Source organism: Stegostoma tigrinum, chromosome 31 (genome assembly GCF_030684315.1).
Source record: "Stegostoma tigrinum isolate sSteTig4 chromosome 31, sSteTig4.hap1, whole genome shotgun sequence".
Lineage (NCBI taxonomy): Eukaryota > Metazoa > Chordata > Chondrichthyes > Orectolobiformes > Stegostomatidae > Stegostoma > Stegostoma tigrinum.
The window spans coordinates 18725163-18747100 of record NC_081384.1 but is presented as its reverse complement, the minus strand read 5'-3'; the positions used below and the strand labels follow the sequence as shown (position 1 = coordinate 18747100).

The following is a 21938-nucleotide window of genomic DNA, read 5'->3' as shown; positions in this document are numbered from 1 at the left end:
GCAGAGTCACAGAGTCATAGAGCAGAGGAACAGACTGTTTGATCCAACTCATCCACACCGACCAAGTTTCCTAAACTAAACTCGTCCCACTTTCCTGCATTTAGCCCTTATCCCTCTAAACCTTTCCCATTCATGTACCTGCCCAAATGTCTTTGAAATGTTGTAATTTTACCCACATCTACCATTATCTCTGGCAGTCATTCCACACATAAACAACCCTCTGTGTGCAAAAGTTTCCCCTAATGTCCCCTTTATATTTCCTCCTCTCACCTTAAAAATACGCCCTCTCGTATTGAACTCACCACACTGAGTTACTGGCCTTGACTAATCATGTTATCTATAGCCCTCATGATTTATAAACTTTTATAAGATCACACATCAATGCCTAAAGCCCCTGTGGAAAAAGTTCCAGTCTATTTCGCCTCTCCTTATAACTAAAAACCTCCATTCTTGGCACATATCCCAACAAATCTGTCTGAAACCTCTCCAGTTTAAGAAAACCCTTCCTCTAGCAGGGTGATGAGAACTGTACACAGTATTCCAGAAGTGGCCCCATCGACGCTCTGTACAACATCAACATGACGTCCCGACTCCTATACTCAATGATCTGAACAATGAAGGCAAGCGTGCTCATTGGCTACTTCACCACCCTGTCTACCTGTGATGCAACTTTCAAAGAACTATGTACCTGAACACCTAGATCTCTCTGTTTGACAAAACTACACAAGGCTACGTCATTAAATGTACAAATCTTGTTCTTTTTTGCTGACCAAAATGCAATACCTCACATTTATCTGAATTTAACTCCATCTGCTGCTCCTCAGACTATTGGCTCAAAGGATCAAGATCTCTTTGCAATATTAGATAACCTTCTTCACTGTCCACTTTACCACCCATTACTTAATCATTCAGGTACTATGAAACATGCCTCCAAAATTCTCTTCCACTTATATAAATGACAAACAACATTGGGTGCAGCACCAGACCCTGTGGAACACCGCTGGTCACAGCTCTCAAGTCCCAAAAGGCAATGCTCCACCATTGCACTCTGTCTCCTACCATCAAGCCAACTTGGTGTCCAATGAGAAAGCTTTCCCTGAATCCCATGTGACCTAACTTCACTGACCAGACCACAAAGTGTCGAGCTGGATGAACACAGCAGGCCAAGCAGCATCTTAGGAGCAGAAGAGCTGACGTTTCAGGCCTAGACCCTTCTTCAGAAATGGGAGAGGGGGAGAGGATTCTGAAATAAATAGGGAGAGAGGGGGAGGCAGATCGAAGATGGATAGAGGAGAAGATATGTAGGTGGATGCGGCAGAAAAACTGCTCAATGAACAAACCTGACCGGTATTCGTTGATGTGTGGGTGGAGCAGGACCAAGGTGAGCCCCTTACTGAGGACTGACCATTCATCCTCAGTCAGGGGGAGGTCTGGGGGGGATGGTAAACCACTGTTGGGGATAAATTGGGAAGGCTTGAATGTGGACTGTAGTCCATTGGGAATGATCTGGTTCCATAGGCAGGTACGAAGAAACGTGATGTGGCTGTAGTACCTGGTTTGCTCCAGGACATGGTCGAGCAGTTTCAAGGCCGAAGACATTACAAGAGAGTTGCAGTGGGCGAGAGATCCCCTGAGGTTTGTCTGGAGGGCAGAGGGTAACTTCTTCTACACTTTGTTGTCTCAGATTCTCCAGCAACTGCCGTTCCTATTATCTCTTTACTGACCAGACCATCATGTGGAACCATGTCAAAGGCTTTATTAAGGTCAATGTAGACAACGTCTACTCCTATGCCCTCATCTTTATTTTTGGACATATCTTCAAGAAATTCAATAAAGTTCATGAGATGCCATCTCCCAGGCATAAGGCCATGCTGACTATGCCTCATCAGTCCTTGCCTCTTCAAATGCAACGTACAACTTATCTCTCAGAATCCTGTCTAACAACTTAGCCACCACTGAGATCAGATTCACCAGCCTATTGTTCCCAGATTTCACCTTGCAGCTTTTCTAAAACAAAGGCACAACATTAGCCACCTTCCAGTCTTCTGGTGTCTCAACCATGGCTGTAGATAATATAATATCTCCGTTTGGGGCCTTGAAATTTTTTCTCTAGCTTCCCACAGCACCTTGGGATACATTTGATCAGGTGCCAAAGATTTATCCACCGTTATAGATTTTAAGACCTGAGGCACCTCCTGTTCTTCATGTGGACTATTTTTGAAAGATCAATGCGTATTTCCTCAAGCTCACTAGCCTTCATTTCTTTCTTCACGGTAAATGCTCACATGAAATATCCCCTTAGTATCTCTCCCATCTATGGTGTTTCCACACACACATAACCTTGTTGATTTTAAAGGGGTCTATTCTCAGTTTTACCATGTAGTTTTCTTTCTTCCAGCTCCTGTTTTGCAGTTCTTCCTGGACTTTTTTCTTGCACTATCTAGAATAAAAAAAAAGCAAAAATATTTATTCAGTCAATCTGCTACTTCTTTAAACTCAATTACCAACTCACGAATCTCACCCTCAAAATGACCAAAACTCACTTTGCTTGTACTTTTGCTTTCTGCTATCCATGGAAACTCCTGCTATCTGGTTTCAGCGAGCTTTCCCTCATGCTCGAATTTATTAGTCCACAGTAACCTTTCAGCCATTCTCTGCTGTCCTTTATATTCTGACAAGTCACTTGCCCTTCCAGTCATCGTTGCACAAAACATATGGTATTTTTTTCTTTAAAGCTGATGCTTTCCTGACTGCTTTAGCTGAACATGGATGTTCGATCATCCCCTTGGAATTTGGTTTACCAGTTGACAGGCAAAATAGAAACCAAGACAGAGAAGTGATGGTAGACATTTCAGAAGCTATTTCAAAACTGTCAATTCCTTTGAGAAACTTGCATTCAACAAAATGGTTACACCATTTGGGGGTAAAGAAAGTAATTGAGGATGGTATTAAATTGAAAGAGAAGATGAATAACACCGCAAAGTTTCATACATAGTCAGGACATCAGAAACATGTTAAAAATCAGCAATGGGTAAATTTAAAAAAAGGAGAATTTGGAAAATGAGATGAACTGATCAAGAAATACAAAATCCCACACTAAAAGCTTCTATGAGTATATAAAAAGGAGGCCTGAAGGTTGCTTGTAAGAAAAGCTGGTGCAAAGGTATAAGCTTCATGGGTGCTGTCAAGATAGAAAGCATTCGCTGTAACTAATTTCTTGGTCGAGTGAGGCATCAACAAAGTGGGAGCTCTTGCCATGACACTATCACTTCTGTTCATTACTCTACACCTGTAGAGGGACCATTAAAGGCACAAAGCCATGTTCTCCATTGGAAAACCCTCCACTGGATGGTACATTTGCTTACTTCTTGCTCTTCACCTTTCAGCAAATAGAGGAGAAAACTGATTCCGTTCAATAGAAAGTCTCTGTTATCAAATTAATCAAACCTGAAACAGTGTAAGGCCTGTAACATCTAACAATTAAATGGTTCTCCCCAAGTCTCCACATGCCAACTGTGAAGCTACATTTTTGTCCCATATCTATCTTGTTACTTTATATCCATTTGCACTAAGTTGTTATGCCCTCTGTTTTATCAAAAATGCATCATACTCATTTCTCAAGAGGGCCTTTGCAAAATAAATAATCCTACAGCAATATTTCGAAACTTATCCTTCATCATTGTTGTAATATTAACAAGCAATTTCTGGATTTTCAGAAACTCCACTTCAGGAAATCGTGAACTTCTAATCATAAGGTGAAGAGACTCTGGATATGGTTCATTTGATGAAAGCTTGTGCTTGTCCAGTCGTGAAAGTGCTGGCCTTTACATCTTTGTTTCTTTTCATAATGACAGTTTCTGTCATATATAAATATCAGTTAAAATATGGCCTAATTTCCAATTATTTCCAACCTTTTAAAAATGCAACCACTTCATTGGAATTTGGAACAGAAAATGGCTCTGCACAGGCGATGATTTCTTCAAAGGGATTTTGGACAATTAACTCCATTGGACGACTTGGCAACCAGATGGGGGAGTATGCAACACTATATGCATTGGCAAAATTGAATGGCCATCAGGCATATATTTTACCTTCCATGGCCAATTACCTGGCCCCTATCTTCAAAATTACTCTTCCAACCCTCCATGACAGTGTGATAAAGGCAATAAAATGGAAGAATTATCCACTCCATGACTGGATGGAGGATACGTACCGTAGTATAGAAGGAGATTATGTCCGGCTCTCAGGATACCCATGTTCCTGGACTTTCTACCATCACATCCGGTCAGAAATTCTTCGTGAGTTTACTTTGCATGATTTTATCGTAGAACAGACTGATATATTCCTCAGACGCATTAGAGGTGAGCGAAAGAATGTGACTTATGTTGGTGTTCATGTTCGAAGGGGAGATTATGTCCATGTCATGCCAAATGTTTGGAAAGGAGTTATAGCTGATAAGAAATATTTAGACACAGCAATGGCCTACTTCAGAAATAAATACAAAAATGTGGTTTTTGCAGTGACAAGCAATGGAATGGACTGGTGTAAGCAAAACATTAATAACTCCAAAGGAGATGTTTACTTTTCAGATGATCCAAAGCAGGCCACTGTGGCTTTTGACTTTTCTATTCTTGCACATTGTAACCACACAATAATGACAATTGGAACGTTTGGTTTCTGGGCTGGCTACTTGGCAGGTGGGGAGACAATTTATCTCACAAACTTTACTTTACCTGAGTCTCCTTTTCTAAAAGTGTTTAAATATGAGGCTGCTTTCTTACCTCAATGGATTGGAATTCCTGCGGATCTCTCACCTCTTCTGCACAAAAATGATTCATAATTGGTCCATTAGCTACATATCCTCTATTCTTGAAAGCTTGTTCATTTGATGTCTCTTGAGTTTAATTCAACTTGATATGGAAAGGAAATTAACTAAACAGCCCAAGCAAATTGAGATCGTGGAGAATAAGTGGAGTTAAGTTCAGAAATCAACGTGTCCAAAAATATACTTTGAAATTTATTGAAAATATTCTTGTCTTTGTTTTGTCAAAGCCGCTGCATAATATAATTCAGTTAGTAACAGTTATGTTGCTGGAGTTGGTTAATGGGTAGGACTGAAGCAGTTCATAATATACAGGTCGTATCTGGCTAGACAGTACAGCAGTGGAATTAACAATCGAAAACATCTGTATAGGATTGTCTCTTCAAGGAACACTCTGTAAATTTGATTCTGCGGTTTCCTTTATTATTTTCTACAAGGCTACCATTATCTCACTGTCACTAACAAGAAGAAAATACATCCAGAGTAACAGTCTAGGAACCTCCATCTTTTAAGATAGAAACAATATTTCAGATCTTGGCATTTATCAATATCAAGGCAAAAGACTGCAGGTGCTGCTAATCTGAAATAAAGAGAGATAATGTTGGAGAATATACTTTCTTCATTATCCAAACCCTACAGCCTCACACAAATTACTCCTTCAAAAATTTATCTCACCTTCATCAATTCAATGGAAAACTGGCACAGCAGATTGTTTGCCTGCTCTTTTTCAATTTTTTTGACTGAAGATATGTCTGTCTCATGTTGCGACAATCTCCAACACTCAGTAGGAGTAAGCTCATGACCTGACTCCACCCCAAGCAGGATTGGGATCAAGCATTGTGGTATTGGGACTGCTTTGATCCTCACCAACTGAGATAATCCGTTCTCTCTCTCCACCCCGAAAAAATAACATTATCCAAGAGTGAGTATTGTTATGGGAACACACTTTTCAAGATATACTGTAGCCCAGAGTCAAGTATCATGACATGGAGATGGTAATTTTCCTTCCATAATATGGCGGAACAGGAATCTTGCCTGCTTTTATTGCCTGCCACTGGAACGTCTTGCAGATTGGTACAAAATCTTTCATGCTCCATTACAATCCAACTTCCTTTTGGTCATTAAGTCCCTGTGTGAGACTTGGCCTGAGCAAATGCTGAAGAGAATTCACTCCCAATTTTGTTAACTTTCTTTTTGAAGTATTGAAAGACGTTACAGGGTCATCTTCAACTTTTCCGGCCACATTGTGAATACACCATCATTGGCCTTCAAGTCTTCAGATTGAATTTTAACCCAGAGCTTCTGACTTCAAGGCAGGAATACCATGCCCTGTACAGCAAAGCATCTAATCATAAACTGATATGCCCATTGAATGATGGTCTCAGAATAGCACTAGCCTTAATAACTCAAAGCTAGAACACAAGAGGTTTTTCTTTGTGCTGCAGCTATGCAAAGCCTCAGTTGGACACTGTGTTTCTGAGACAGGGTGGCACCAACTTTATGCACAGTATGTTAGCTTTTGAGGGAGTGCAAAGTAGATTTACTAGAACTCCATCTGGACACACAAGGGTTGTATTAAACGGCAGGACTAAACAAGTTAGGGTCATAAGTCTTGAATTTGGAAATTAGAAGTTTCAAAGGAGATTTCATTGGAGATATTATGGGGAACCGATTAGCAAAGAAAATGATTTCTCCTGGTTTGGGAATCCAGAACTGGGGCATTGAGCCTAAATATTCAAAGCAGGTCCTTTCAGGAGAGAGGTAAGGAAAAACGTCTATGTGAAAGGGTGATAGAGGTTTGGAAGTGTCTTTTTCAAATGGCAATTCTGATCTCATTGAATGGTGGAGCAGACTTGAGAGGCTAAATTACTGATTCCGATTTTTATGGTCTAATATGATTCAAAAGGAATATGAAGTTTGGTCTGTTTCCATGAGCAGAGGATATTCCTCTCTCCCAATAACTGAGAAACTGCTGCAATGAATATCATGAATATTTTCAAAAGGAAATGCTGATCAAGAATATTGCTCTACTTTGACAATGTTGGGAACATTACCGATATAATTGTATATCATTGTGTAGAGAAACTGAGATGATTCTGTGATTTGATGTTACAAGCAATATGCAACACAGATGAAACACTTTGAAGATATATAGCCTTTAATTGTTTTGTCAATTTGTTCTAATGTGTCACATTAAAATTGATCATTTGTACAGTCTTTTTTAACATGTTTAGAAAGTTCAAGCCTGATTGGACAAGCATGACAGTTTGTTGACAAATAATGCTGACATTTCAAGTAAACAAGAAAATTTTAAGATATTGATCTGTAAATCCTGTGGTTTATGGTAACATTTTTATCATAATTAGTGCTAGCAGAAATTGGTCATGTTTACTTTGTCAATCTGCAAGCCCTATGTTCAAACATATAATCTTTGTCACATTGGTAATTGCTAATAATGTTTATTTCTTGCTTTTGTAAATGAATAATGCTGCATGAGATGATCTAAGATGGAATGGCCCAATGGTCCAAGCTGGAATAGAAAATTCTGACTTATTTGTAATCAAACTCATAAAGTACCGATAATCCTTTCCAATCACACATGCTGAGTGGAAATAGTTTCCTAAAAATAAATACATTTCTGAAAGTATGTTAATGGAAGGCTAATAATTTTACTCACGTGTACAACCAGTCCTGTACATATGATGGTGTCATTGACATGGATTGACTTGAGAAGAATTACCGATCACGAAAGTATTTGCACAGCAAATGAGGAGAGAGACAGGCTGGAGTTAAACAGAAGTACTGCAGAGTAGTTTTGCCAAAAATAGAGACCTAGGTATCAACATAACAACCTCCTCTTGTCAGAATATCCACATTTCTCAAATGTTCTTAACAGTGCTGGTGGGTGAATGAAGAGCAAGCCCAGCCAGCTGTTCTTCTGAGGCATCTGTGCTCTCTTTATTCGAGGAGGAAGGCAGAATGTCTTGAGCAGCTGCCCTGTTGAGAACAGAGGCTGTCAACTTGTAGCTTGTACCCACAGAAGGCAAAAGAAAGAAAGTGTTCCAATCAAGGGGAGGACATTCACAGTGGGGGAAATGGGAAGGTAGCATAATAATGCTTGATTGGCAAAAGAATGTGGAGGTTTATGTATTCTCACAAGGGGTCTGACTCAATGCCTACCAGGGCCAAAATTCTCTCCTTGGACTGTATGAAGAGACCTTGTGGGTACCTTTGGTAGGAGTAAGTTGGAGAATTATGCTAGTGAGGGGCCATGGTAGTTGTCTACTGAGGCAGGTTTGGGACAATCATTGGTGAAATTCACTAGCCTCCTCAGTGAGATACCAACTTATGAAACTTGACAAAACTGACACTTCATCAACTTCTGGTAAGATTGAGTCACAGTAGTTTGTACTGTTAAATGGTGTTTATTTCTAATGGTCATATGCTTCTAACATATTTTTACATATTTTCCTATTCAACCTGTTCAGTATATGCCTCTAGATCGGGTGGGATTTGAACTGAGGCATTCATGGCTCAAAGACTGGGGACACTGCCACTACACTACCACAAAAGTGTCAAACACCCCCCCATGCACTTTAGTTTTCTTTTTTCTTTATCCAGAAGAGCTCTTACAAACAACTGAATGTTTTTGTTCCCCTCACCAAATTCCCACAGATTTTTTTTTCATCTATTAACCACATTCAGAAAATCACCTGCATTTCTAATTGATGTATTTACAGGTAAAATCCGTTAAGGGCAATGCAAGCCTCAAAGCTGAGGGAGAGCCAGGGAAATGGGAAAGGGTCTAAATCAAATGGAGTTACAGAGTCACCGAGTCATTCAGCACAGAAACAGACCCTTCAGTCCAACTGATCCACGCTGACCAAACTAAACTAGTCTCACTTACCCAAGTTTGCTTCATGTCCCTCTAAACCTTCCCTGTTCATGTACCTGTTCAAATGTCTTTTAAATGTTGGAATTGTCCCCGCATCGACCACTTCCTCTGCTTTTCCACATACGAACCACCTTCTGTTTGAAGAAGCTACCTCTCAATGTCCCTTTGCAATCCTTCTCCTCACACGTTAAGAATATGCCCTCTCATTTTGAAGCACCAACCTACCTCAGCTCCCACCCGCCCCCATCATCACCAAAGGGAAAAGTCCTTGGCTATTCATCATATCCAGGCCCTTCATGATTTTATAAACCTTTATATAGTACCAACATCCTTTTCTCCAGGGAAAAACATCCCAACTTATCCAGTTCCTCTCTGGAAATCAAAACCTCTAGTGCTGACAAGATCTTGGTAAATTTTTTCTCAAACCTCTCCAATTTAATAAGATGTTTCCGATAAGAGGCCAAATGTATTTTACATGTAAGTACATCAATTATAAATTCATGACAATTGATTGTAAAGCAACTTGCAATATTAATTCAGTAACAGGAACTCTGAAGGTCTGGCGGCACCTGTGGAGAGAAAACAGAGTTCACGTTTCAAGTTCAGTGACACGCCTTCTTTTCTGGATGAGAAATCCAGGGTTCAAGTCACATCATCTCCAGATGCAATAGCATCACTGAATAGATAGGTTAGAAAATAATTGTAAAGTGTCTCTGATTGCAGCTGGATTCAGGTAGTGTCCCTACCTCTGGGCCAGGAGTTCAAATCCCACCTGCTTCAGGAGCATATACTAGTATTTTTGAACAAGTTGATTTGGAAATCTTCAAGCAGTCTAGTGGATAAATGCCAATTAGAAAGAAATCTCTCATTTTGAGCTGATGATGCAACATAGCGGCACCTGATGTTCGCTGTGCAAATACACTCTGTCAGTTACCATAAGCAACAACAGACCTGACCTGTTTCAATCAAAAATACCAGAATACGGCAAAATATTAGGGTTTAACTATTAAGTAGAAATGATATTTTTGGCCTTTCATAGACAACAAATAGTTCATTGTTTTAGGATAACGGGTAGCAGATTTAAAACAGAGATGTGGAAGAATTGCTTCTCTCAAAGGTTTGTGAATCTATGGAATTCAGTACCCGAGAGAGTATGGTGGCTGCAAGGACATTGAGTAAATATAAAGGAGGAAATAGATAAATTTAATTAGCGCCAGTTTGAAGAAATCTGGCGACCAGGCAGGGAAGTGGAGTTGAGGCCGAGGTGAATTCAGCCTTGATCATATTGAATGGAGGAGTATGCTTGAGGGTGTGAGTTGCCCACTCCTGCTCTTGGTTCTTATGCTCTGATATAAATCTCATTAACAGCAGCAAGATCCTTGTCACTTTCAGACTCAAGAAGGACGTGCTTTTACATGGCTCATTTCCCAAGCTCAGCTATCTCAAAGCACTTTACACCCAAAGAAGGAGTTTTGAAATTTGGTCGCTGTCATAATCAGAGAAATGCAGGAACCAATTTGCTTGTATTCCCCCAAACAGCTGAGTGGCAATGATAGAGAAAGCTGTTTTTCTCAATGTGTCCCATTCCCCTCCCTGTCCCACGCCATCAACAAGCCCCATTCCCATTCCGGCCAAAGTTGATGGAAGAACATCATGCATCAAGTACGCAATGATCTGAAGGTCAAAAATTAGTACGTTCAGTTGAATGAAGAGCCATGGCTGAAACATTTAACCCTGAGTAGACATCAACCTACAACAGGGGGGCAGCCAAGAAGAGAACCAAACAGTAGTGGGTGGTGCATCAGGATTGCTTCTCAGTTCAGGCATTATCCAACATCAGGGCCAAGCTGAACGTTCCGCTTCCACAAATCCTCATGCTGATGCCTACAATGGCACATGCCTGTTGAGCTGGGAGAAACAACACTGGCTTTCAACCAAACTTGGGAGCACTTGATAAGCTTTATTCCAGCCCGCGATGTACTCATGCAAATTTCTGTGAATGCAAAATGCTACAGCGACCTTTGAAACAGCCAGTCGCTGATTAGAATGTTTCCTGGTGATTTCATATTGGAGCACCTTCACTCTAGACCATGCATATACAAATTAGGGCAAATAATTTAATATCTAGTGGAGAATAAAACCTGCAATTAGCACCCACCATCCAGTTATGATGGAAAAGGAGCCCAGAGTTTAATTCAGTGTTATGTTTTATCATCAAAGCCTGCAGACTGAGTTTAGTATGTTCTATATTTATTTAGTTAAACGTAGTAGCTAATTTGCATTGCATAGACTTCAACCAACAATAAATCCAGCAATGTTTCCTGAGAAAATAATGTTAGTTAGCAATCTGAGAGCGCTCAGGTTCTTTCAATAATGTTACACATGAGGAGTGTATGTACCTTGGTATAAAGATTTATTTATACCTCCTCCAGTTCCACCAGTGCACCATCCATGAATCTTGCCTTGATCGTGTGCTCAAAACTCTGATGATTGACATTTGACGCCATGAGATTTCAACTCAGAGACAAATGCGTTACCAACTGAATCAAACCTAACTGTCATAACTTGGAATAAGAAATGACAGTGAAATTATTCAAAGACAATAGATATTTAAAGAACCCAGTCAGATATCTGGCATAGAAAATTAAGATTCACTTGTCTTTTACTTTGTAAATCTCTACAAAATAAGAAAAGTACAGAAAAAGCGCGTGTTAAAAAGCCAATGAAGATTTGAAGTTATTTCTGACAATTATTGATATTTCTTGCAAATATACAGTATATAAGTTTATTTGGCTTTTGCTGGCTGGCAAATAGGTAACAGTTAACAATGAGTTGAATGCATGGGAGTTGTCAATGCACAAATCACACCATGAACTGAGGTAATAAAATGTGAAGTAATCTGTCTGTCAGGACTTCTCAATACTGAAACACAGTTGTTGATATTTGATTTATTTGAAGGATCAAACAAAATTTCAGGGATCATCTAACAATGAAAGAGAAGATTAGATTGGGTTCCATAGGCCAGTTTCTGTGCTGTATATTCAAATGAATTTTCTCATTAAATTCACCAGTGTAACATTTTATTCCCATCTCACTCACATACGTATCTTTGTTTCTCTTAAGTACATGTGTATTGGATCAGCCATTCCCAGCAGTGGTGCAAGTTTCACTCTTACCAGTCTCTGTGTGGAGAAAAACCTTCTGAATTCCATGTATTTTGTCTTATTAATTGCGCTTTTGAAATACCAGCAACAACTGCTGTGGAAATCATTCCTGCAAATGGCTTGTTTAAAAAAAATCATTTAAATATGCCAATCATTTTGTTCAAATGTATAATTTCTCCAGCATTGATTTATAACATTCTGCTGATTTCTTTCAATTTATTTATAGTGTGATTTAAGAATTTTTGCTTCTGAGAAACACATTGGGTTAGAGATTCTATTCAGTTTTGCCAGTGGAGCCAATACTACAGGAATCAATGGACCTCCATACCTCATACTTCCCAGTGTCACTTGTGCTGTATTCCAAGCTGAGTGCAACATGTTGAATGCTTCATGGGTGTTATAATATCAAACACCATGCCAGGGACACCGGTTTGATTCCACCCTCGGACAACTGTTTTTGTGGAGTTTATCCATTCTCACTGTGTCTGTGCGGGTTTCCTCCAGATGCTCCAGTTTGCTCCCAAAGTCCAAAGATGTGCAAAGTAGCTGAATTGGCCACGGGGAAATGCAGGATTGTAGAAGGAAGGTAGAGTAGCTAGTTCTGGGCAGGACGGACTTCAGAAGGTCAGTGTGGATTAGAGGGGCTGAATGGCCAGCTTCCATACTGTAGAGATTCTATGATTTCGGGGAGAAAAGCCATCTGCCCATGCCAATTAGTCCGAAAATGTCCAATCTCATCTGACCTGGGAGGTGAAGCAGACTCAGGCCTGGGTACTACATGGATGGGAGACTGCCGGGGAAAACCAGTTCCCGTAGGCTTTCAGATACAATAGGGGCATTTAAGAGACTTCGGTATGAGCACATGAGCGGAGGGATAGTGACCAAGGACAGGCAGAGGGGATTAGTTTCATTTGGCATCATGTTCAACACAACGTCATGGCCCGAAAGGCCTGTTCCTGTGCTGTACTGCCCTATGTTCTATCTGGCCTGTTAATTTGACATGTAGTCCCAACAGGGGACACACAGGTCCCTTCACTACTTTCAGCGATTGTTCAGCTTCGGAACATGGCTTCAGCTGCAAGAGGGCAGAACTCTATCCTCACTCCATTAACTAGCCCCCAGACACAGGTAAGTTTCGGTTTGAATGGCCTATTTATGTTCCTATGTTCCTAGGTCATCATAGACTAACTTCTACTCCAGTTTGTATGGAGTGGTTTTGGTGTATTTTGGAGTATTTTTGGTCTCAGCTGTAACTGTTACGACATCTTGAGTGAGGACAGATGTTTTGGTCACTTGCTGCGCACAAAGGCCTCAGGAAGTATCAGGCCTTCGGTTGCCGTGCATCGAGGTCTGTAAGACTCGGAAGTATAGCAGGGGCTGTGATGAGGAGAGCCCTGCATGGAAAGAAAGAAGAGGGGAGAGAGAGACATTGAGAGTCAGTGCTTGCGAAGACTCGAGCTCTATTGAGCATCATCTTTTTACATTACTTCTCCAATATACATCACTTACCTATTTATTTGTAAAGTTATGTCATGTACTCCTCGTGGTGTGAATCCTGCAAGAAATTGCACTTAATTCATTATTGAACACATCCAATTGTATAAGCAAAGACAAATTACTTAATGTTGCGCTTTCACTTGGTGCCGACCTTACGGTGCCCTTGTTTTCCTGCATGCTCCCATAGTATACTGACCATGGAACCACAACATGAGCTGTCGTATCAGTTGGCAGGTGGCTAGCATTCCACTTATCAGGTCTGGGATAGTCGTACGTTGTTATCCCCACATCTGCTCAGGAAGCTGACCAATGGATACCTAATGCTTCTGTTGAGAAAGTCAAGAGCTAAATCTTCTGCTCAGCATGTGGTGAGTTTGCTGGCATGGGGGCGAGATGCTGTGGACTGGATTGGGTCCTGAACACCAGCATAACCTTTGAGCTGCGCATCCACAAATCAGCGAAAAATACACACACGTACACCATGACCCTCGGTGCACCCGACGAAGCCCAGCACCTCTGAACCATTGGTTGGGATTTAGTTCTCACAATTTCATGGCAGCAGAGTTCTGAATCCTATTGATTGTCAATTTGATAGGTCCCTGCCACACTTGGTTAAAAGTGGCATGATGTGAAGGGCAGTCACATCCACATCACCCCTGGAGGTTCAACTCCTTTCTGAGGAAGGGTCGTCGGACCCGAAATGTTAATTCTGTTTCTTGCTTCGCTGATACTGCCAGGCCTGCTGGGCTTTTCCATCAACTTCGTTTTTGTTCAACTCCTTTGTTCATGTTTGAACCAACTCTATAAAAAAAATGTCCGTAGCTGAGTGAAAGAGTCTAAAGGGAGTGTCACGAAGCAGGTCATTGCTAAGAAAGAGCTGCCTTAAAGTTCTTGTTGATCCCTTCCACCACTTTAATGATGCATAAGACCAGAAGGGTGTGAGGCAGCAATTAATCAGGTTGTATTTGTCTCACTTTTTTTCTGTACAGGAAGTATCTGGACAATTCTCCATGATGTTGGGTAGACGCCAGTGTTGTAGCTGAATTGGAATATGTTGTCCAGGGGTGCATCTGGAGTACTGGCGCACAAGTCTTCCTTATTTTAGCAATTATGCTGGAGCTCACAGCCCTTTATAGCATTCATTGCCTCCGGCATAGACTGACATCTAGGATAGTGGAGAGTTCCAAAAGAGGTGAAACGAGCCTTCCCAGACAGGGACGTAGCTGAGCTGTTGTTGGTTTTCAGTGCTGTATTTCACCTTTTCTCATTCCTCCAGCTAAAATCTAGCACTTCATATTTCTCTGCATTAAATTTAGTATCAGTTTGAAAGGAAGAGGAAGGAATGTGGGGCAGAAATGGGGGAGATAAGTCAGATCCATCTGAAAGCCCTGTCAATCACAATGGAGTAAATCCTTGATTGCGGAAAAACATTGTCAAGGGCTGCTCAGTGGAATGTGGTATAATCAGAGCAGAAGTGATGCAGTTGGAGAAACTGGCAGAATGGAATTGAATTGTGACAGGAAGCAGGGTGTGAGGGGGTGTGGCTGAGCCACCCGAGCACCAAGGAGCACAATCAGAGCCCTCTTTACATAGTTGAGCATGAGTTCCACGTTAAAAGACCCAATTTCCTTAAACAAGTTGGAATTTCGGGTAGCCAAAGGCAATATTGTGTTCTGTCTCAACTTGTATGCAAAATACCTTTAACGTACATGGTCATGATATCATCACTATATCACAAGATGTTACCTGATGGTATGAAGGCCTCAGCCTCCGTCTCACTGAGTGCTCTTGCAGCATGACACACTGAGGGGTCTGTGCAACAATTTACATTTGGATTCCTCAACTTGACCCTGGACGCAGTAGATACCAGGTTTTGCAATAAAAATCCACTGAATCCTTCAGTCCTAGGTTGAAGCTATTTCATTCGAGTCATAGAGACAAATGATACGGAGCCACATGCTTCAGTCGAAGACATCTGCATCAACCAGACATCCCAATCTCACCTCATCCCATTTGGCAGTATTTGGCCTATAATCCTTCTAAATCCTTACAATTCATATACACTTCCAGATGCCTTTTAAATGTTGCAATTGTACCCACCTCCAACACTTCCTCTGGCAGCTTGTTTCATCGACACTCCACACTCAGCATGAAAAAGATAGCCCTCAGGTCCTTTTTAAACCATTGCTCGTTCACCTTAAACCCATGCCCTCTCGGTTTGGAACTCTCCTCATCCTGGGAAGAAGACTTAGGCTCTATGTCATGAGACCTAACACAGACATCACTTTATTAGGTACAAATACCCTCTGTAAATGGATAAAAAGCCCACCTCTGTGCTGACGACAGATTGCAAGAGCTAAAGCGATATGTTCATAAGGAAAACCATTTATGAAAACAATTACTTCCAGTTAAAGAATAACACATTGCATCATATTGTAGCAACAGATCACAGCTGCCACATCAGCAGGCTCTTCACACAATGGGTTTGGCTGCCAAAGTTAAAGGGCAGTAAAACTAATTCCTGGCCTCGGTTTGAGACTGTTACTACCCCTTTAATGACAATACAAAACAAATTAAAACTGAATCCTCCACCTGGAAAGTGCAGTTCAATGTTGTCTTTGCAGATCAGCTTTTCACAGTTAGCCCCAGCACCAGTGCTATTGAAGGACTCCAGAAGGGAGATGCAATGAACAGCAGGACCATCAAATCACACTCCATTACAACGATTACGGAACTGGAGTCACATATGTCATTGACATTAAAGTGGGAGATGCTGAAACACTCAGCAGACTAGGTAAGATCTGTGGGGTTGTAAATGTCATTGACCTTTCACTGGGAGTAAGAAAAGTTGAAGATAGATCTAAGCAAGTACAAAGGCACTGAAAGTGGACAACAAGAAAAGAACATTCGGGAAGGTCTTCAGACTGAAGGTAAGAGAGATTGTATGACAGTTGTGGGACAGTAAAGAAACAAAAAATGAATATAAAGGCTGTGGAATAGCAGCAGAATCATTACCAACAACTCCTGTCTAAAATAAAAGTCACAGCATTTGAGTCCTGGTTTATTTGAATTGTTGACAATAATGCAAATAATTTGCTCCAAAAACGGCAGTTGTTTTCAAGTCATGTGTAGATGTTATAGCCTTTGGCAAAGAAGGAATGGCATTAAAACGATCTAAGAAGATTTCTTTGTTTAGAATTTTCATTTGCAGATTGTAAAAAAAAAATGTGCGTGAGACTCTGCTTTTACTCTCTGTCCTTATCTCCTTTTGTCTGGCCCTTACTCATGATTTTTGTTTGACTTTGACTCCGTGCTGCACTGCTGTCAATAATGGTTTCCATCAGTATGTTGCTCTTTCTGTTTCTCATCTTTCTTTTTCTTCTGGTTATTTCAGTCTATTTGTTTCTCAGTGCAAGTGCAAACCCTTTTGCTGCTGATGTCAGAAAACCTCCTCAACATTTGGTACTGAACAGAGGTGCCAGGAACAAAATCCTCAAGCAAGGTATGTCATTTAACTTTGATTCTCATCTTCCATATGCTCAAGCACATGCGAGTTTATAACACAGAGTACAGAGCTTTAACAAAAGTAAGTTTGTGCCACAATTGTGGCTGAACTATGACATTTCAACATTCAAAAACATCACATAATTGATGCTTAAAACAATTTGGCTGGTTGAATTGTTCCTCAATAGTTTTAACAACTTTGATTGATAAATATATGTAAGATAAAGCTGGCTGTAACACGCGAGCAAATATGATCAGAACTCAACTGGTTTTAATCGGTAATGTCAAATATGGGTCTCAACAATGTGAGAAGTGGCCAATACATTTCTGTCTCAGCTGTCTTTACCCTTCAGTTGTTGCATTCATTACTTACTGTAGAACTGAATCTAACCCCCTCTGAAACAGGGAAGTCCAGTCTTTGGGGTTGGGATTGAGGCCTCAGGCCTTACTCATTCATGGAATATGAGTGTCACTGGCCAGGACAACATTTATTGCCCAGAGGGCACTTAAGGGTCAACCACATTGCTGTGGGTCTGGAGTCACATGTAGGCCAGAGCAGGGAAGGAAGGCAATTTCCTTCCCCAAAGGGCTCAATGGGTTAGTCCTGCCAATTGACAATGGTTTTGTCATTATCATTAGACTCTCAATTCAAGATATTTTAAAATTGAATTACAAACGTCACCACCTGCCAAGGGGGGTGGGGGTACGGATAATGGGGTGCATGATGGGGTTTGGTGGCGGTGGATGCAGTGGTCAGAATTGACAATTCTAAGAAGTGAGAAAATTGATGGACTTCAGGTTGAAAACTATTGAGTGTGATCTCAATAGAAAGACTGACGTGTCTACATTGTCCACTAACTGAAGGATGTCCAAAGTTAGATAAAAAGTTACATTTAATGAAGAATAAAAGGGATCAGGAATTATGTACAACATCTCCATAATCTCTTTTCCATTACAGCAAAGTGTAGCACGCCACGGCATCTTATTCTAATTATTCTACTTGATAAGCTCCAACAGATGACCTTCGGGTTCAGGACTTCGGCAATGGTACATCATCCAAGGGATTATTGTGTTCACTGCAGTACCTAACTCACAGCTAATTTCACAGCTCCTTTTTTAATCTCTGTATGCTAAAATTGGTTCTGTGGGTCTGTACCAAGAGGAAATGATGTTTTACTGTGGACTTGTCACACCCTCAGACAGAATGTGACATCCTGACTTTGCATCTCCCATCTTGCAGAGACTCCCATACTCTGCTGTGGTCAGTGTTTAATCTTCTGGGTTTCCGCTGCAGCTTTACCACTGGGTGTCTCTTTGCAGTTACAATTCTATAAAATCAAGTCAGACAGGTTTCTACTGTGAAGTTCTTTTGTGGATTGAAAAGGATCCTGTTCTTTCTCACATTGGGTATCGGTATATTTTCTGAGAATTCATTTCTTCCTTACCTCTGTGAACGTTTTCATATCTGTCATACCTTTCTTCCTGTAACAGACAGATTTCTACCAGTTGCGAACAATGCATTCTGCCTTGAGCCTTTCCTGTGCTTTCCTCAACTTCAATGTTGTTTTTGCCATTCTGCAGTTAAGTGGCGAGGTATCCCTCAAAGTCTATGACTAGACAAGCTCTATCACAGCTGAGTTTCACTTTGGGTACTTTCCCCAGCTCTGGGATGGTGTCATGGTTTATTGGCCACTGTGTTTCACTTGAAGCTTTTACTCTGGATCTGTAGGCCCGCTCATCATTGCCGTTGTGTCGCAATCTGAGAGCTACAGTCCTGTGAGTTAACAGCATCAGGCTTCATTGAACATAACTGTAGAGAAGACATCTTTATTTGGGGCCCTGCAGTCCCAGCATCTACTATGACACTGCTCAGTAACTATGCACTGGATGAAGGTTAAAACATGGAATCCTTATATTGCAGAAAAAGGCATTTGCTCACATCAAACCTCCAAAGATCATCCCATTCATAACCCCACGTTAACCATGGCTATCACACCCAACCTGCGCAGCACTGGGGCAATCTTTAGCATGGCCAACACACGTCATCTGCACATCTTTAGACCAAGGAATAAACCAAAGCACCTGGAGGAAGGCTAAGCAGATAGTGGGAGAACATGCAAACTCCACACAGGCGGTCAAATCAGGTTGGAATCAAACCCAGGTCGCTGGTGCTGTGAGGCAGTACTGTTAACCACTGAGCCACCATGCCACCCTAGAACCTAGATACAGATTCTAGGTACAACCTAGAGCCCTGACAACAGGTGTCCTGCCTACAGTTAGTACAATTAATACCACTTTGCAGTTTTACAATCTGACAAAGGTTAATGTTTATCAATAAATTTTGGAATTTGACCTGCAGTGAATATTATATTCTGCACTCTGTAACGTCAAATAAGTAAACCCATCATCACAAATCATGCATTAAAATCATGTTTCCTGTTCCAGTCTATTTTAAATATTGATTAGCCTGACTTACATTTAGAATCTTCTTACAATATTAGGAAGTTATTTCTTTACAAAAGAAAGCATGGGCCAATTTTCTCTCTTTCTTTCCTGAAGGCTTCCTATTGCTGGATAGCCACATGTCTAGAGATATGTATTTCCAGTTTGTGTTGAAAGAGGGAGAGAAATGCTTTCCATCATGTTCTTCAGTTCAAGAATTCTGTACCCATCCAATTGAATCTTGACACTAACTGGAATGGGAGCTGGGTATACTGTTACTGAATGAGAAGTCTACGGTCCTGAACCAATGTTGCAGTCTTGAGTTCAAATGCTTTAACTCCAAATCAATTTATCAATGTAGAGGTTGATTTTCTTTATAACTCTTTCAGCTTTAGACTTTTGTTTTTATGAGATGTGACCATTACAGTCAGCATTTAATGTCTAACCCTAATTGCCCTGGAGAAACTGGTGGTGAATCACCTTACTGAACCACTTCAATAAAACTGATGAAGATCCAGCCACATTGTCCCATTAAGAGAGCGGAAAGCTGCCAGCTCAATGTATTGCTCCAGGGCCAATTCATAATGTTGGTATTGAAAAAGGCATGGCATAGTGGTACTGTCATTGTGTTGGTATTCCAGAGACACAGTCTAATGTCCTGGGCACAAAGAACTACAGATGCTCAAAATCTGTGGTAAGAACAGAAATTGCTGGAGAAACTCAGCAGGTCTGGCAGCATTTGTGGAGAGAAGGCAGAGTTAGTATTTGTGTTCAGTGACCTTTCTTCAGAACTAGGATGAGATTAGTATATTTGCTGAAGGTGGGGTGGTGTGTAAAGTTGGGAAGGAGTGAGCAGATAGATGGAGTCGGAGCCCAGAGATAGTGAAAGGCAGTTAGGCAGACAAGGGGCTGGGTAATGGTCAGCCAGTAAAGAAGAAAAGCTGATAATGGGGATCATATGTAGGTGAAAAATATGTTGGCTGTGGAATTAAAAAGCTGGTCTGATGGAGACCATGTAATCACTGTTGATGGCTGTAAAATACCATTTGATTTATTTATAATTTTTAGTGAGGAAAATCTGTCATCCTCATTTTGCCTGCAAGTAACTCCAGAGCTGTGGTAATTGTGGTCAACTCTTAACTGCCCTCTATGCAATGAGAAATAAATACTGAACCAACAACACCTACATCTCAACAGCAAGTAAGAAAAGCATCATGAAATTATTGGTTTGTCTTTAAAACTCCTTTTGTTTCTTTTGCATAAATCACGTCAGAAATTTCCTGTTCTTTGTTGGACCAATCTATATGTGACTCTGGGCCCACAGCAAAGTGATTGCCCACTGTTATGGCTCAGATAACATTTGGTTATCTCAAGCTTCTACTGAAAAGCCCAACACTGGGGCTCGACCTGCATTAGTTGGATTCAGCAGTTCAACAAGATAGCTCACCACCACCTTCCCTAAGGCATTAGGAATCGGCAGTAAATGCTGGCCATGCCACCAATTTTCCCATCACATGAAAAAAAGTCTGAAAACTGAAGGATTTAAAAGTGAATAAACATTTACAATCCAAAAGAACTGGAGTTCAGTGAACTCAAAATTGAGCCCTCGGAGGGGACTTTGGATATCACATTGTCATCGAATGAACTGTCGGACAAACCTCCACCTTTACACATTTGTTGTTAGCTAGCAAAGATATCAAAACTTTCAAGGTCTTCTAGGTATTATTAAGAAAATTCTGTGTGCTGAATTGCTAATGAGAGAAGATCTCCTGCAGGTAAAGTTGATATATGATGCTGAAAGATCAGCAAGATTCTATCATGTTACAAATTACTTTGTGTTTAATTTAAAAAGAATTTGCTAGGGTCCAACTGAGCAACTCAAAATCATACATCTCCTGGCTACAACTGAGTTCATGCTAAGTACATCCAACATTCATCCAACCTGGTTTTTGAACTGCGTCTTAGTTCGATACAGCAGTTTATTCCACAGCATGTGGAAGAATTCTTTCAACACTTTGGACATTAGAAATCTCCAGGAAGGATCTGCACATTATGTGCAATGGGCTGCTTTACTCCAATGTTAAAGTGCATACCGTGTATATTGTCACCAGTATTACAGCATTACCTTTGCCTCTCTTTTCAGGTTTTTCCACAGGCAAAGTGCCCAACCACCTTGATGCCATTGTAATTGGCAGTGGGATTGGTGGACTGACAGTGGCTGCAGTTCTGGCCAAAGCAGGCAAGCGTGTTCTAGTGTTGGAACAACATGACCAGGCTGGAGGCTGCTGTCATACTTTCAGTGAAAAGGGATTTGAGTTTGATGTTGGTAAGACATTTCAAACATGTTTGTATTTTCAGAGTCCTCTATGGTAAAGTCACACAGCCCCAGAAGGCTACTCTTGCAGAGAGAGAAAACAGGTGGTGGATTAACCTGAGAGTCACCATGCTACGGGCATAGGTGAAGGTTCAGAAGGCAGGACCTTCAGAGTGACCTCAACTAGTGATGTTGGTGTTACACTGCAGCACAACCCAGCCATGCAACCAAATGACTTAACTGACCTCCTATCTATAGTAGCTTCATGATCTTTTTTTATTACAACAATGGAAACAGATG

The 21938-nt window shown here is 40.9% G+C and overlaps 2 protein-coding genes across 2 annotated transcripts in view; both read left to right on the top strand.

The window, feature by feature from the left end:
- The first annotated feature begins 3917 nt into the window (after positions 1-3917).
- LOC132206111 (galactoside alpha-(1,2)-fucosyltransferase 2-like) lies at positions 3918-4840 on the top strand. The gene has a single exon (XM_059638658.1). The coding sequence runs from the start codon at positions 3971-3973 to the stop codon at positions 4838-4840; it is 870 nt and encodes a 289-aa protein (XP_059494641.1). The 5' UTR covers positions 3918-3970.
- An 11869-nt stretch (positions 4841-16709) lies between these two features.
- The window catches only part of si:ch1073-13h15.3 (all-trans-retinol 13,14-reductase), a 42850-nt gene continuing 37621 nt past the window's right edge, over positions 16710-21938 (top strand). Inside the window, exons 1-2 of the mRNA XM_059638688.1 lie at positions 16710-16880; positions 21468-21650. Of these exons, the coding sequence (XP_059494671.1) occupies positions 16724-16880; positions 21468-21650 (340 nt within the window). The 5' untranslated portion in view covers positions 16710-16723. The remainder of the gene's footprint in view (positions 16881-21467; positions 21651-21938) is intronic.

Excerpts from the sequence above, each read along its gene's own strand:
- LOC132206111 (XM_059638658.1), top strand. The coding sequence starts at position 3,971 with ATGATTTCTTCAAAGGGATTTTGGACAATTAACTCCATTGGACGACTT.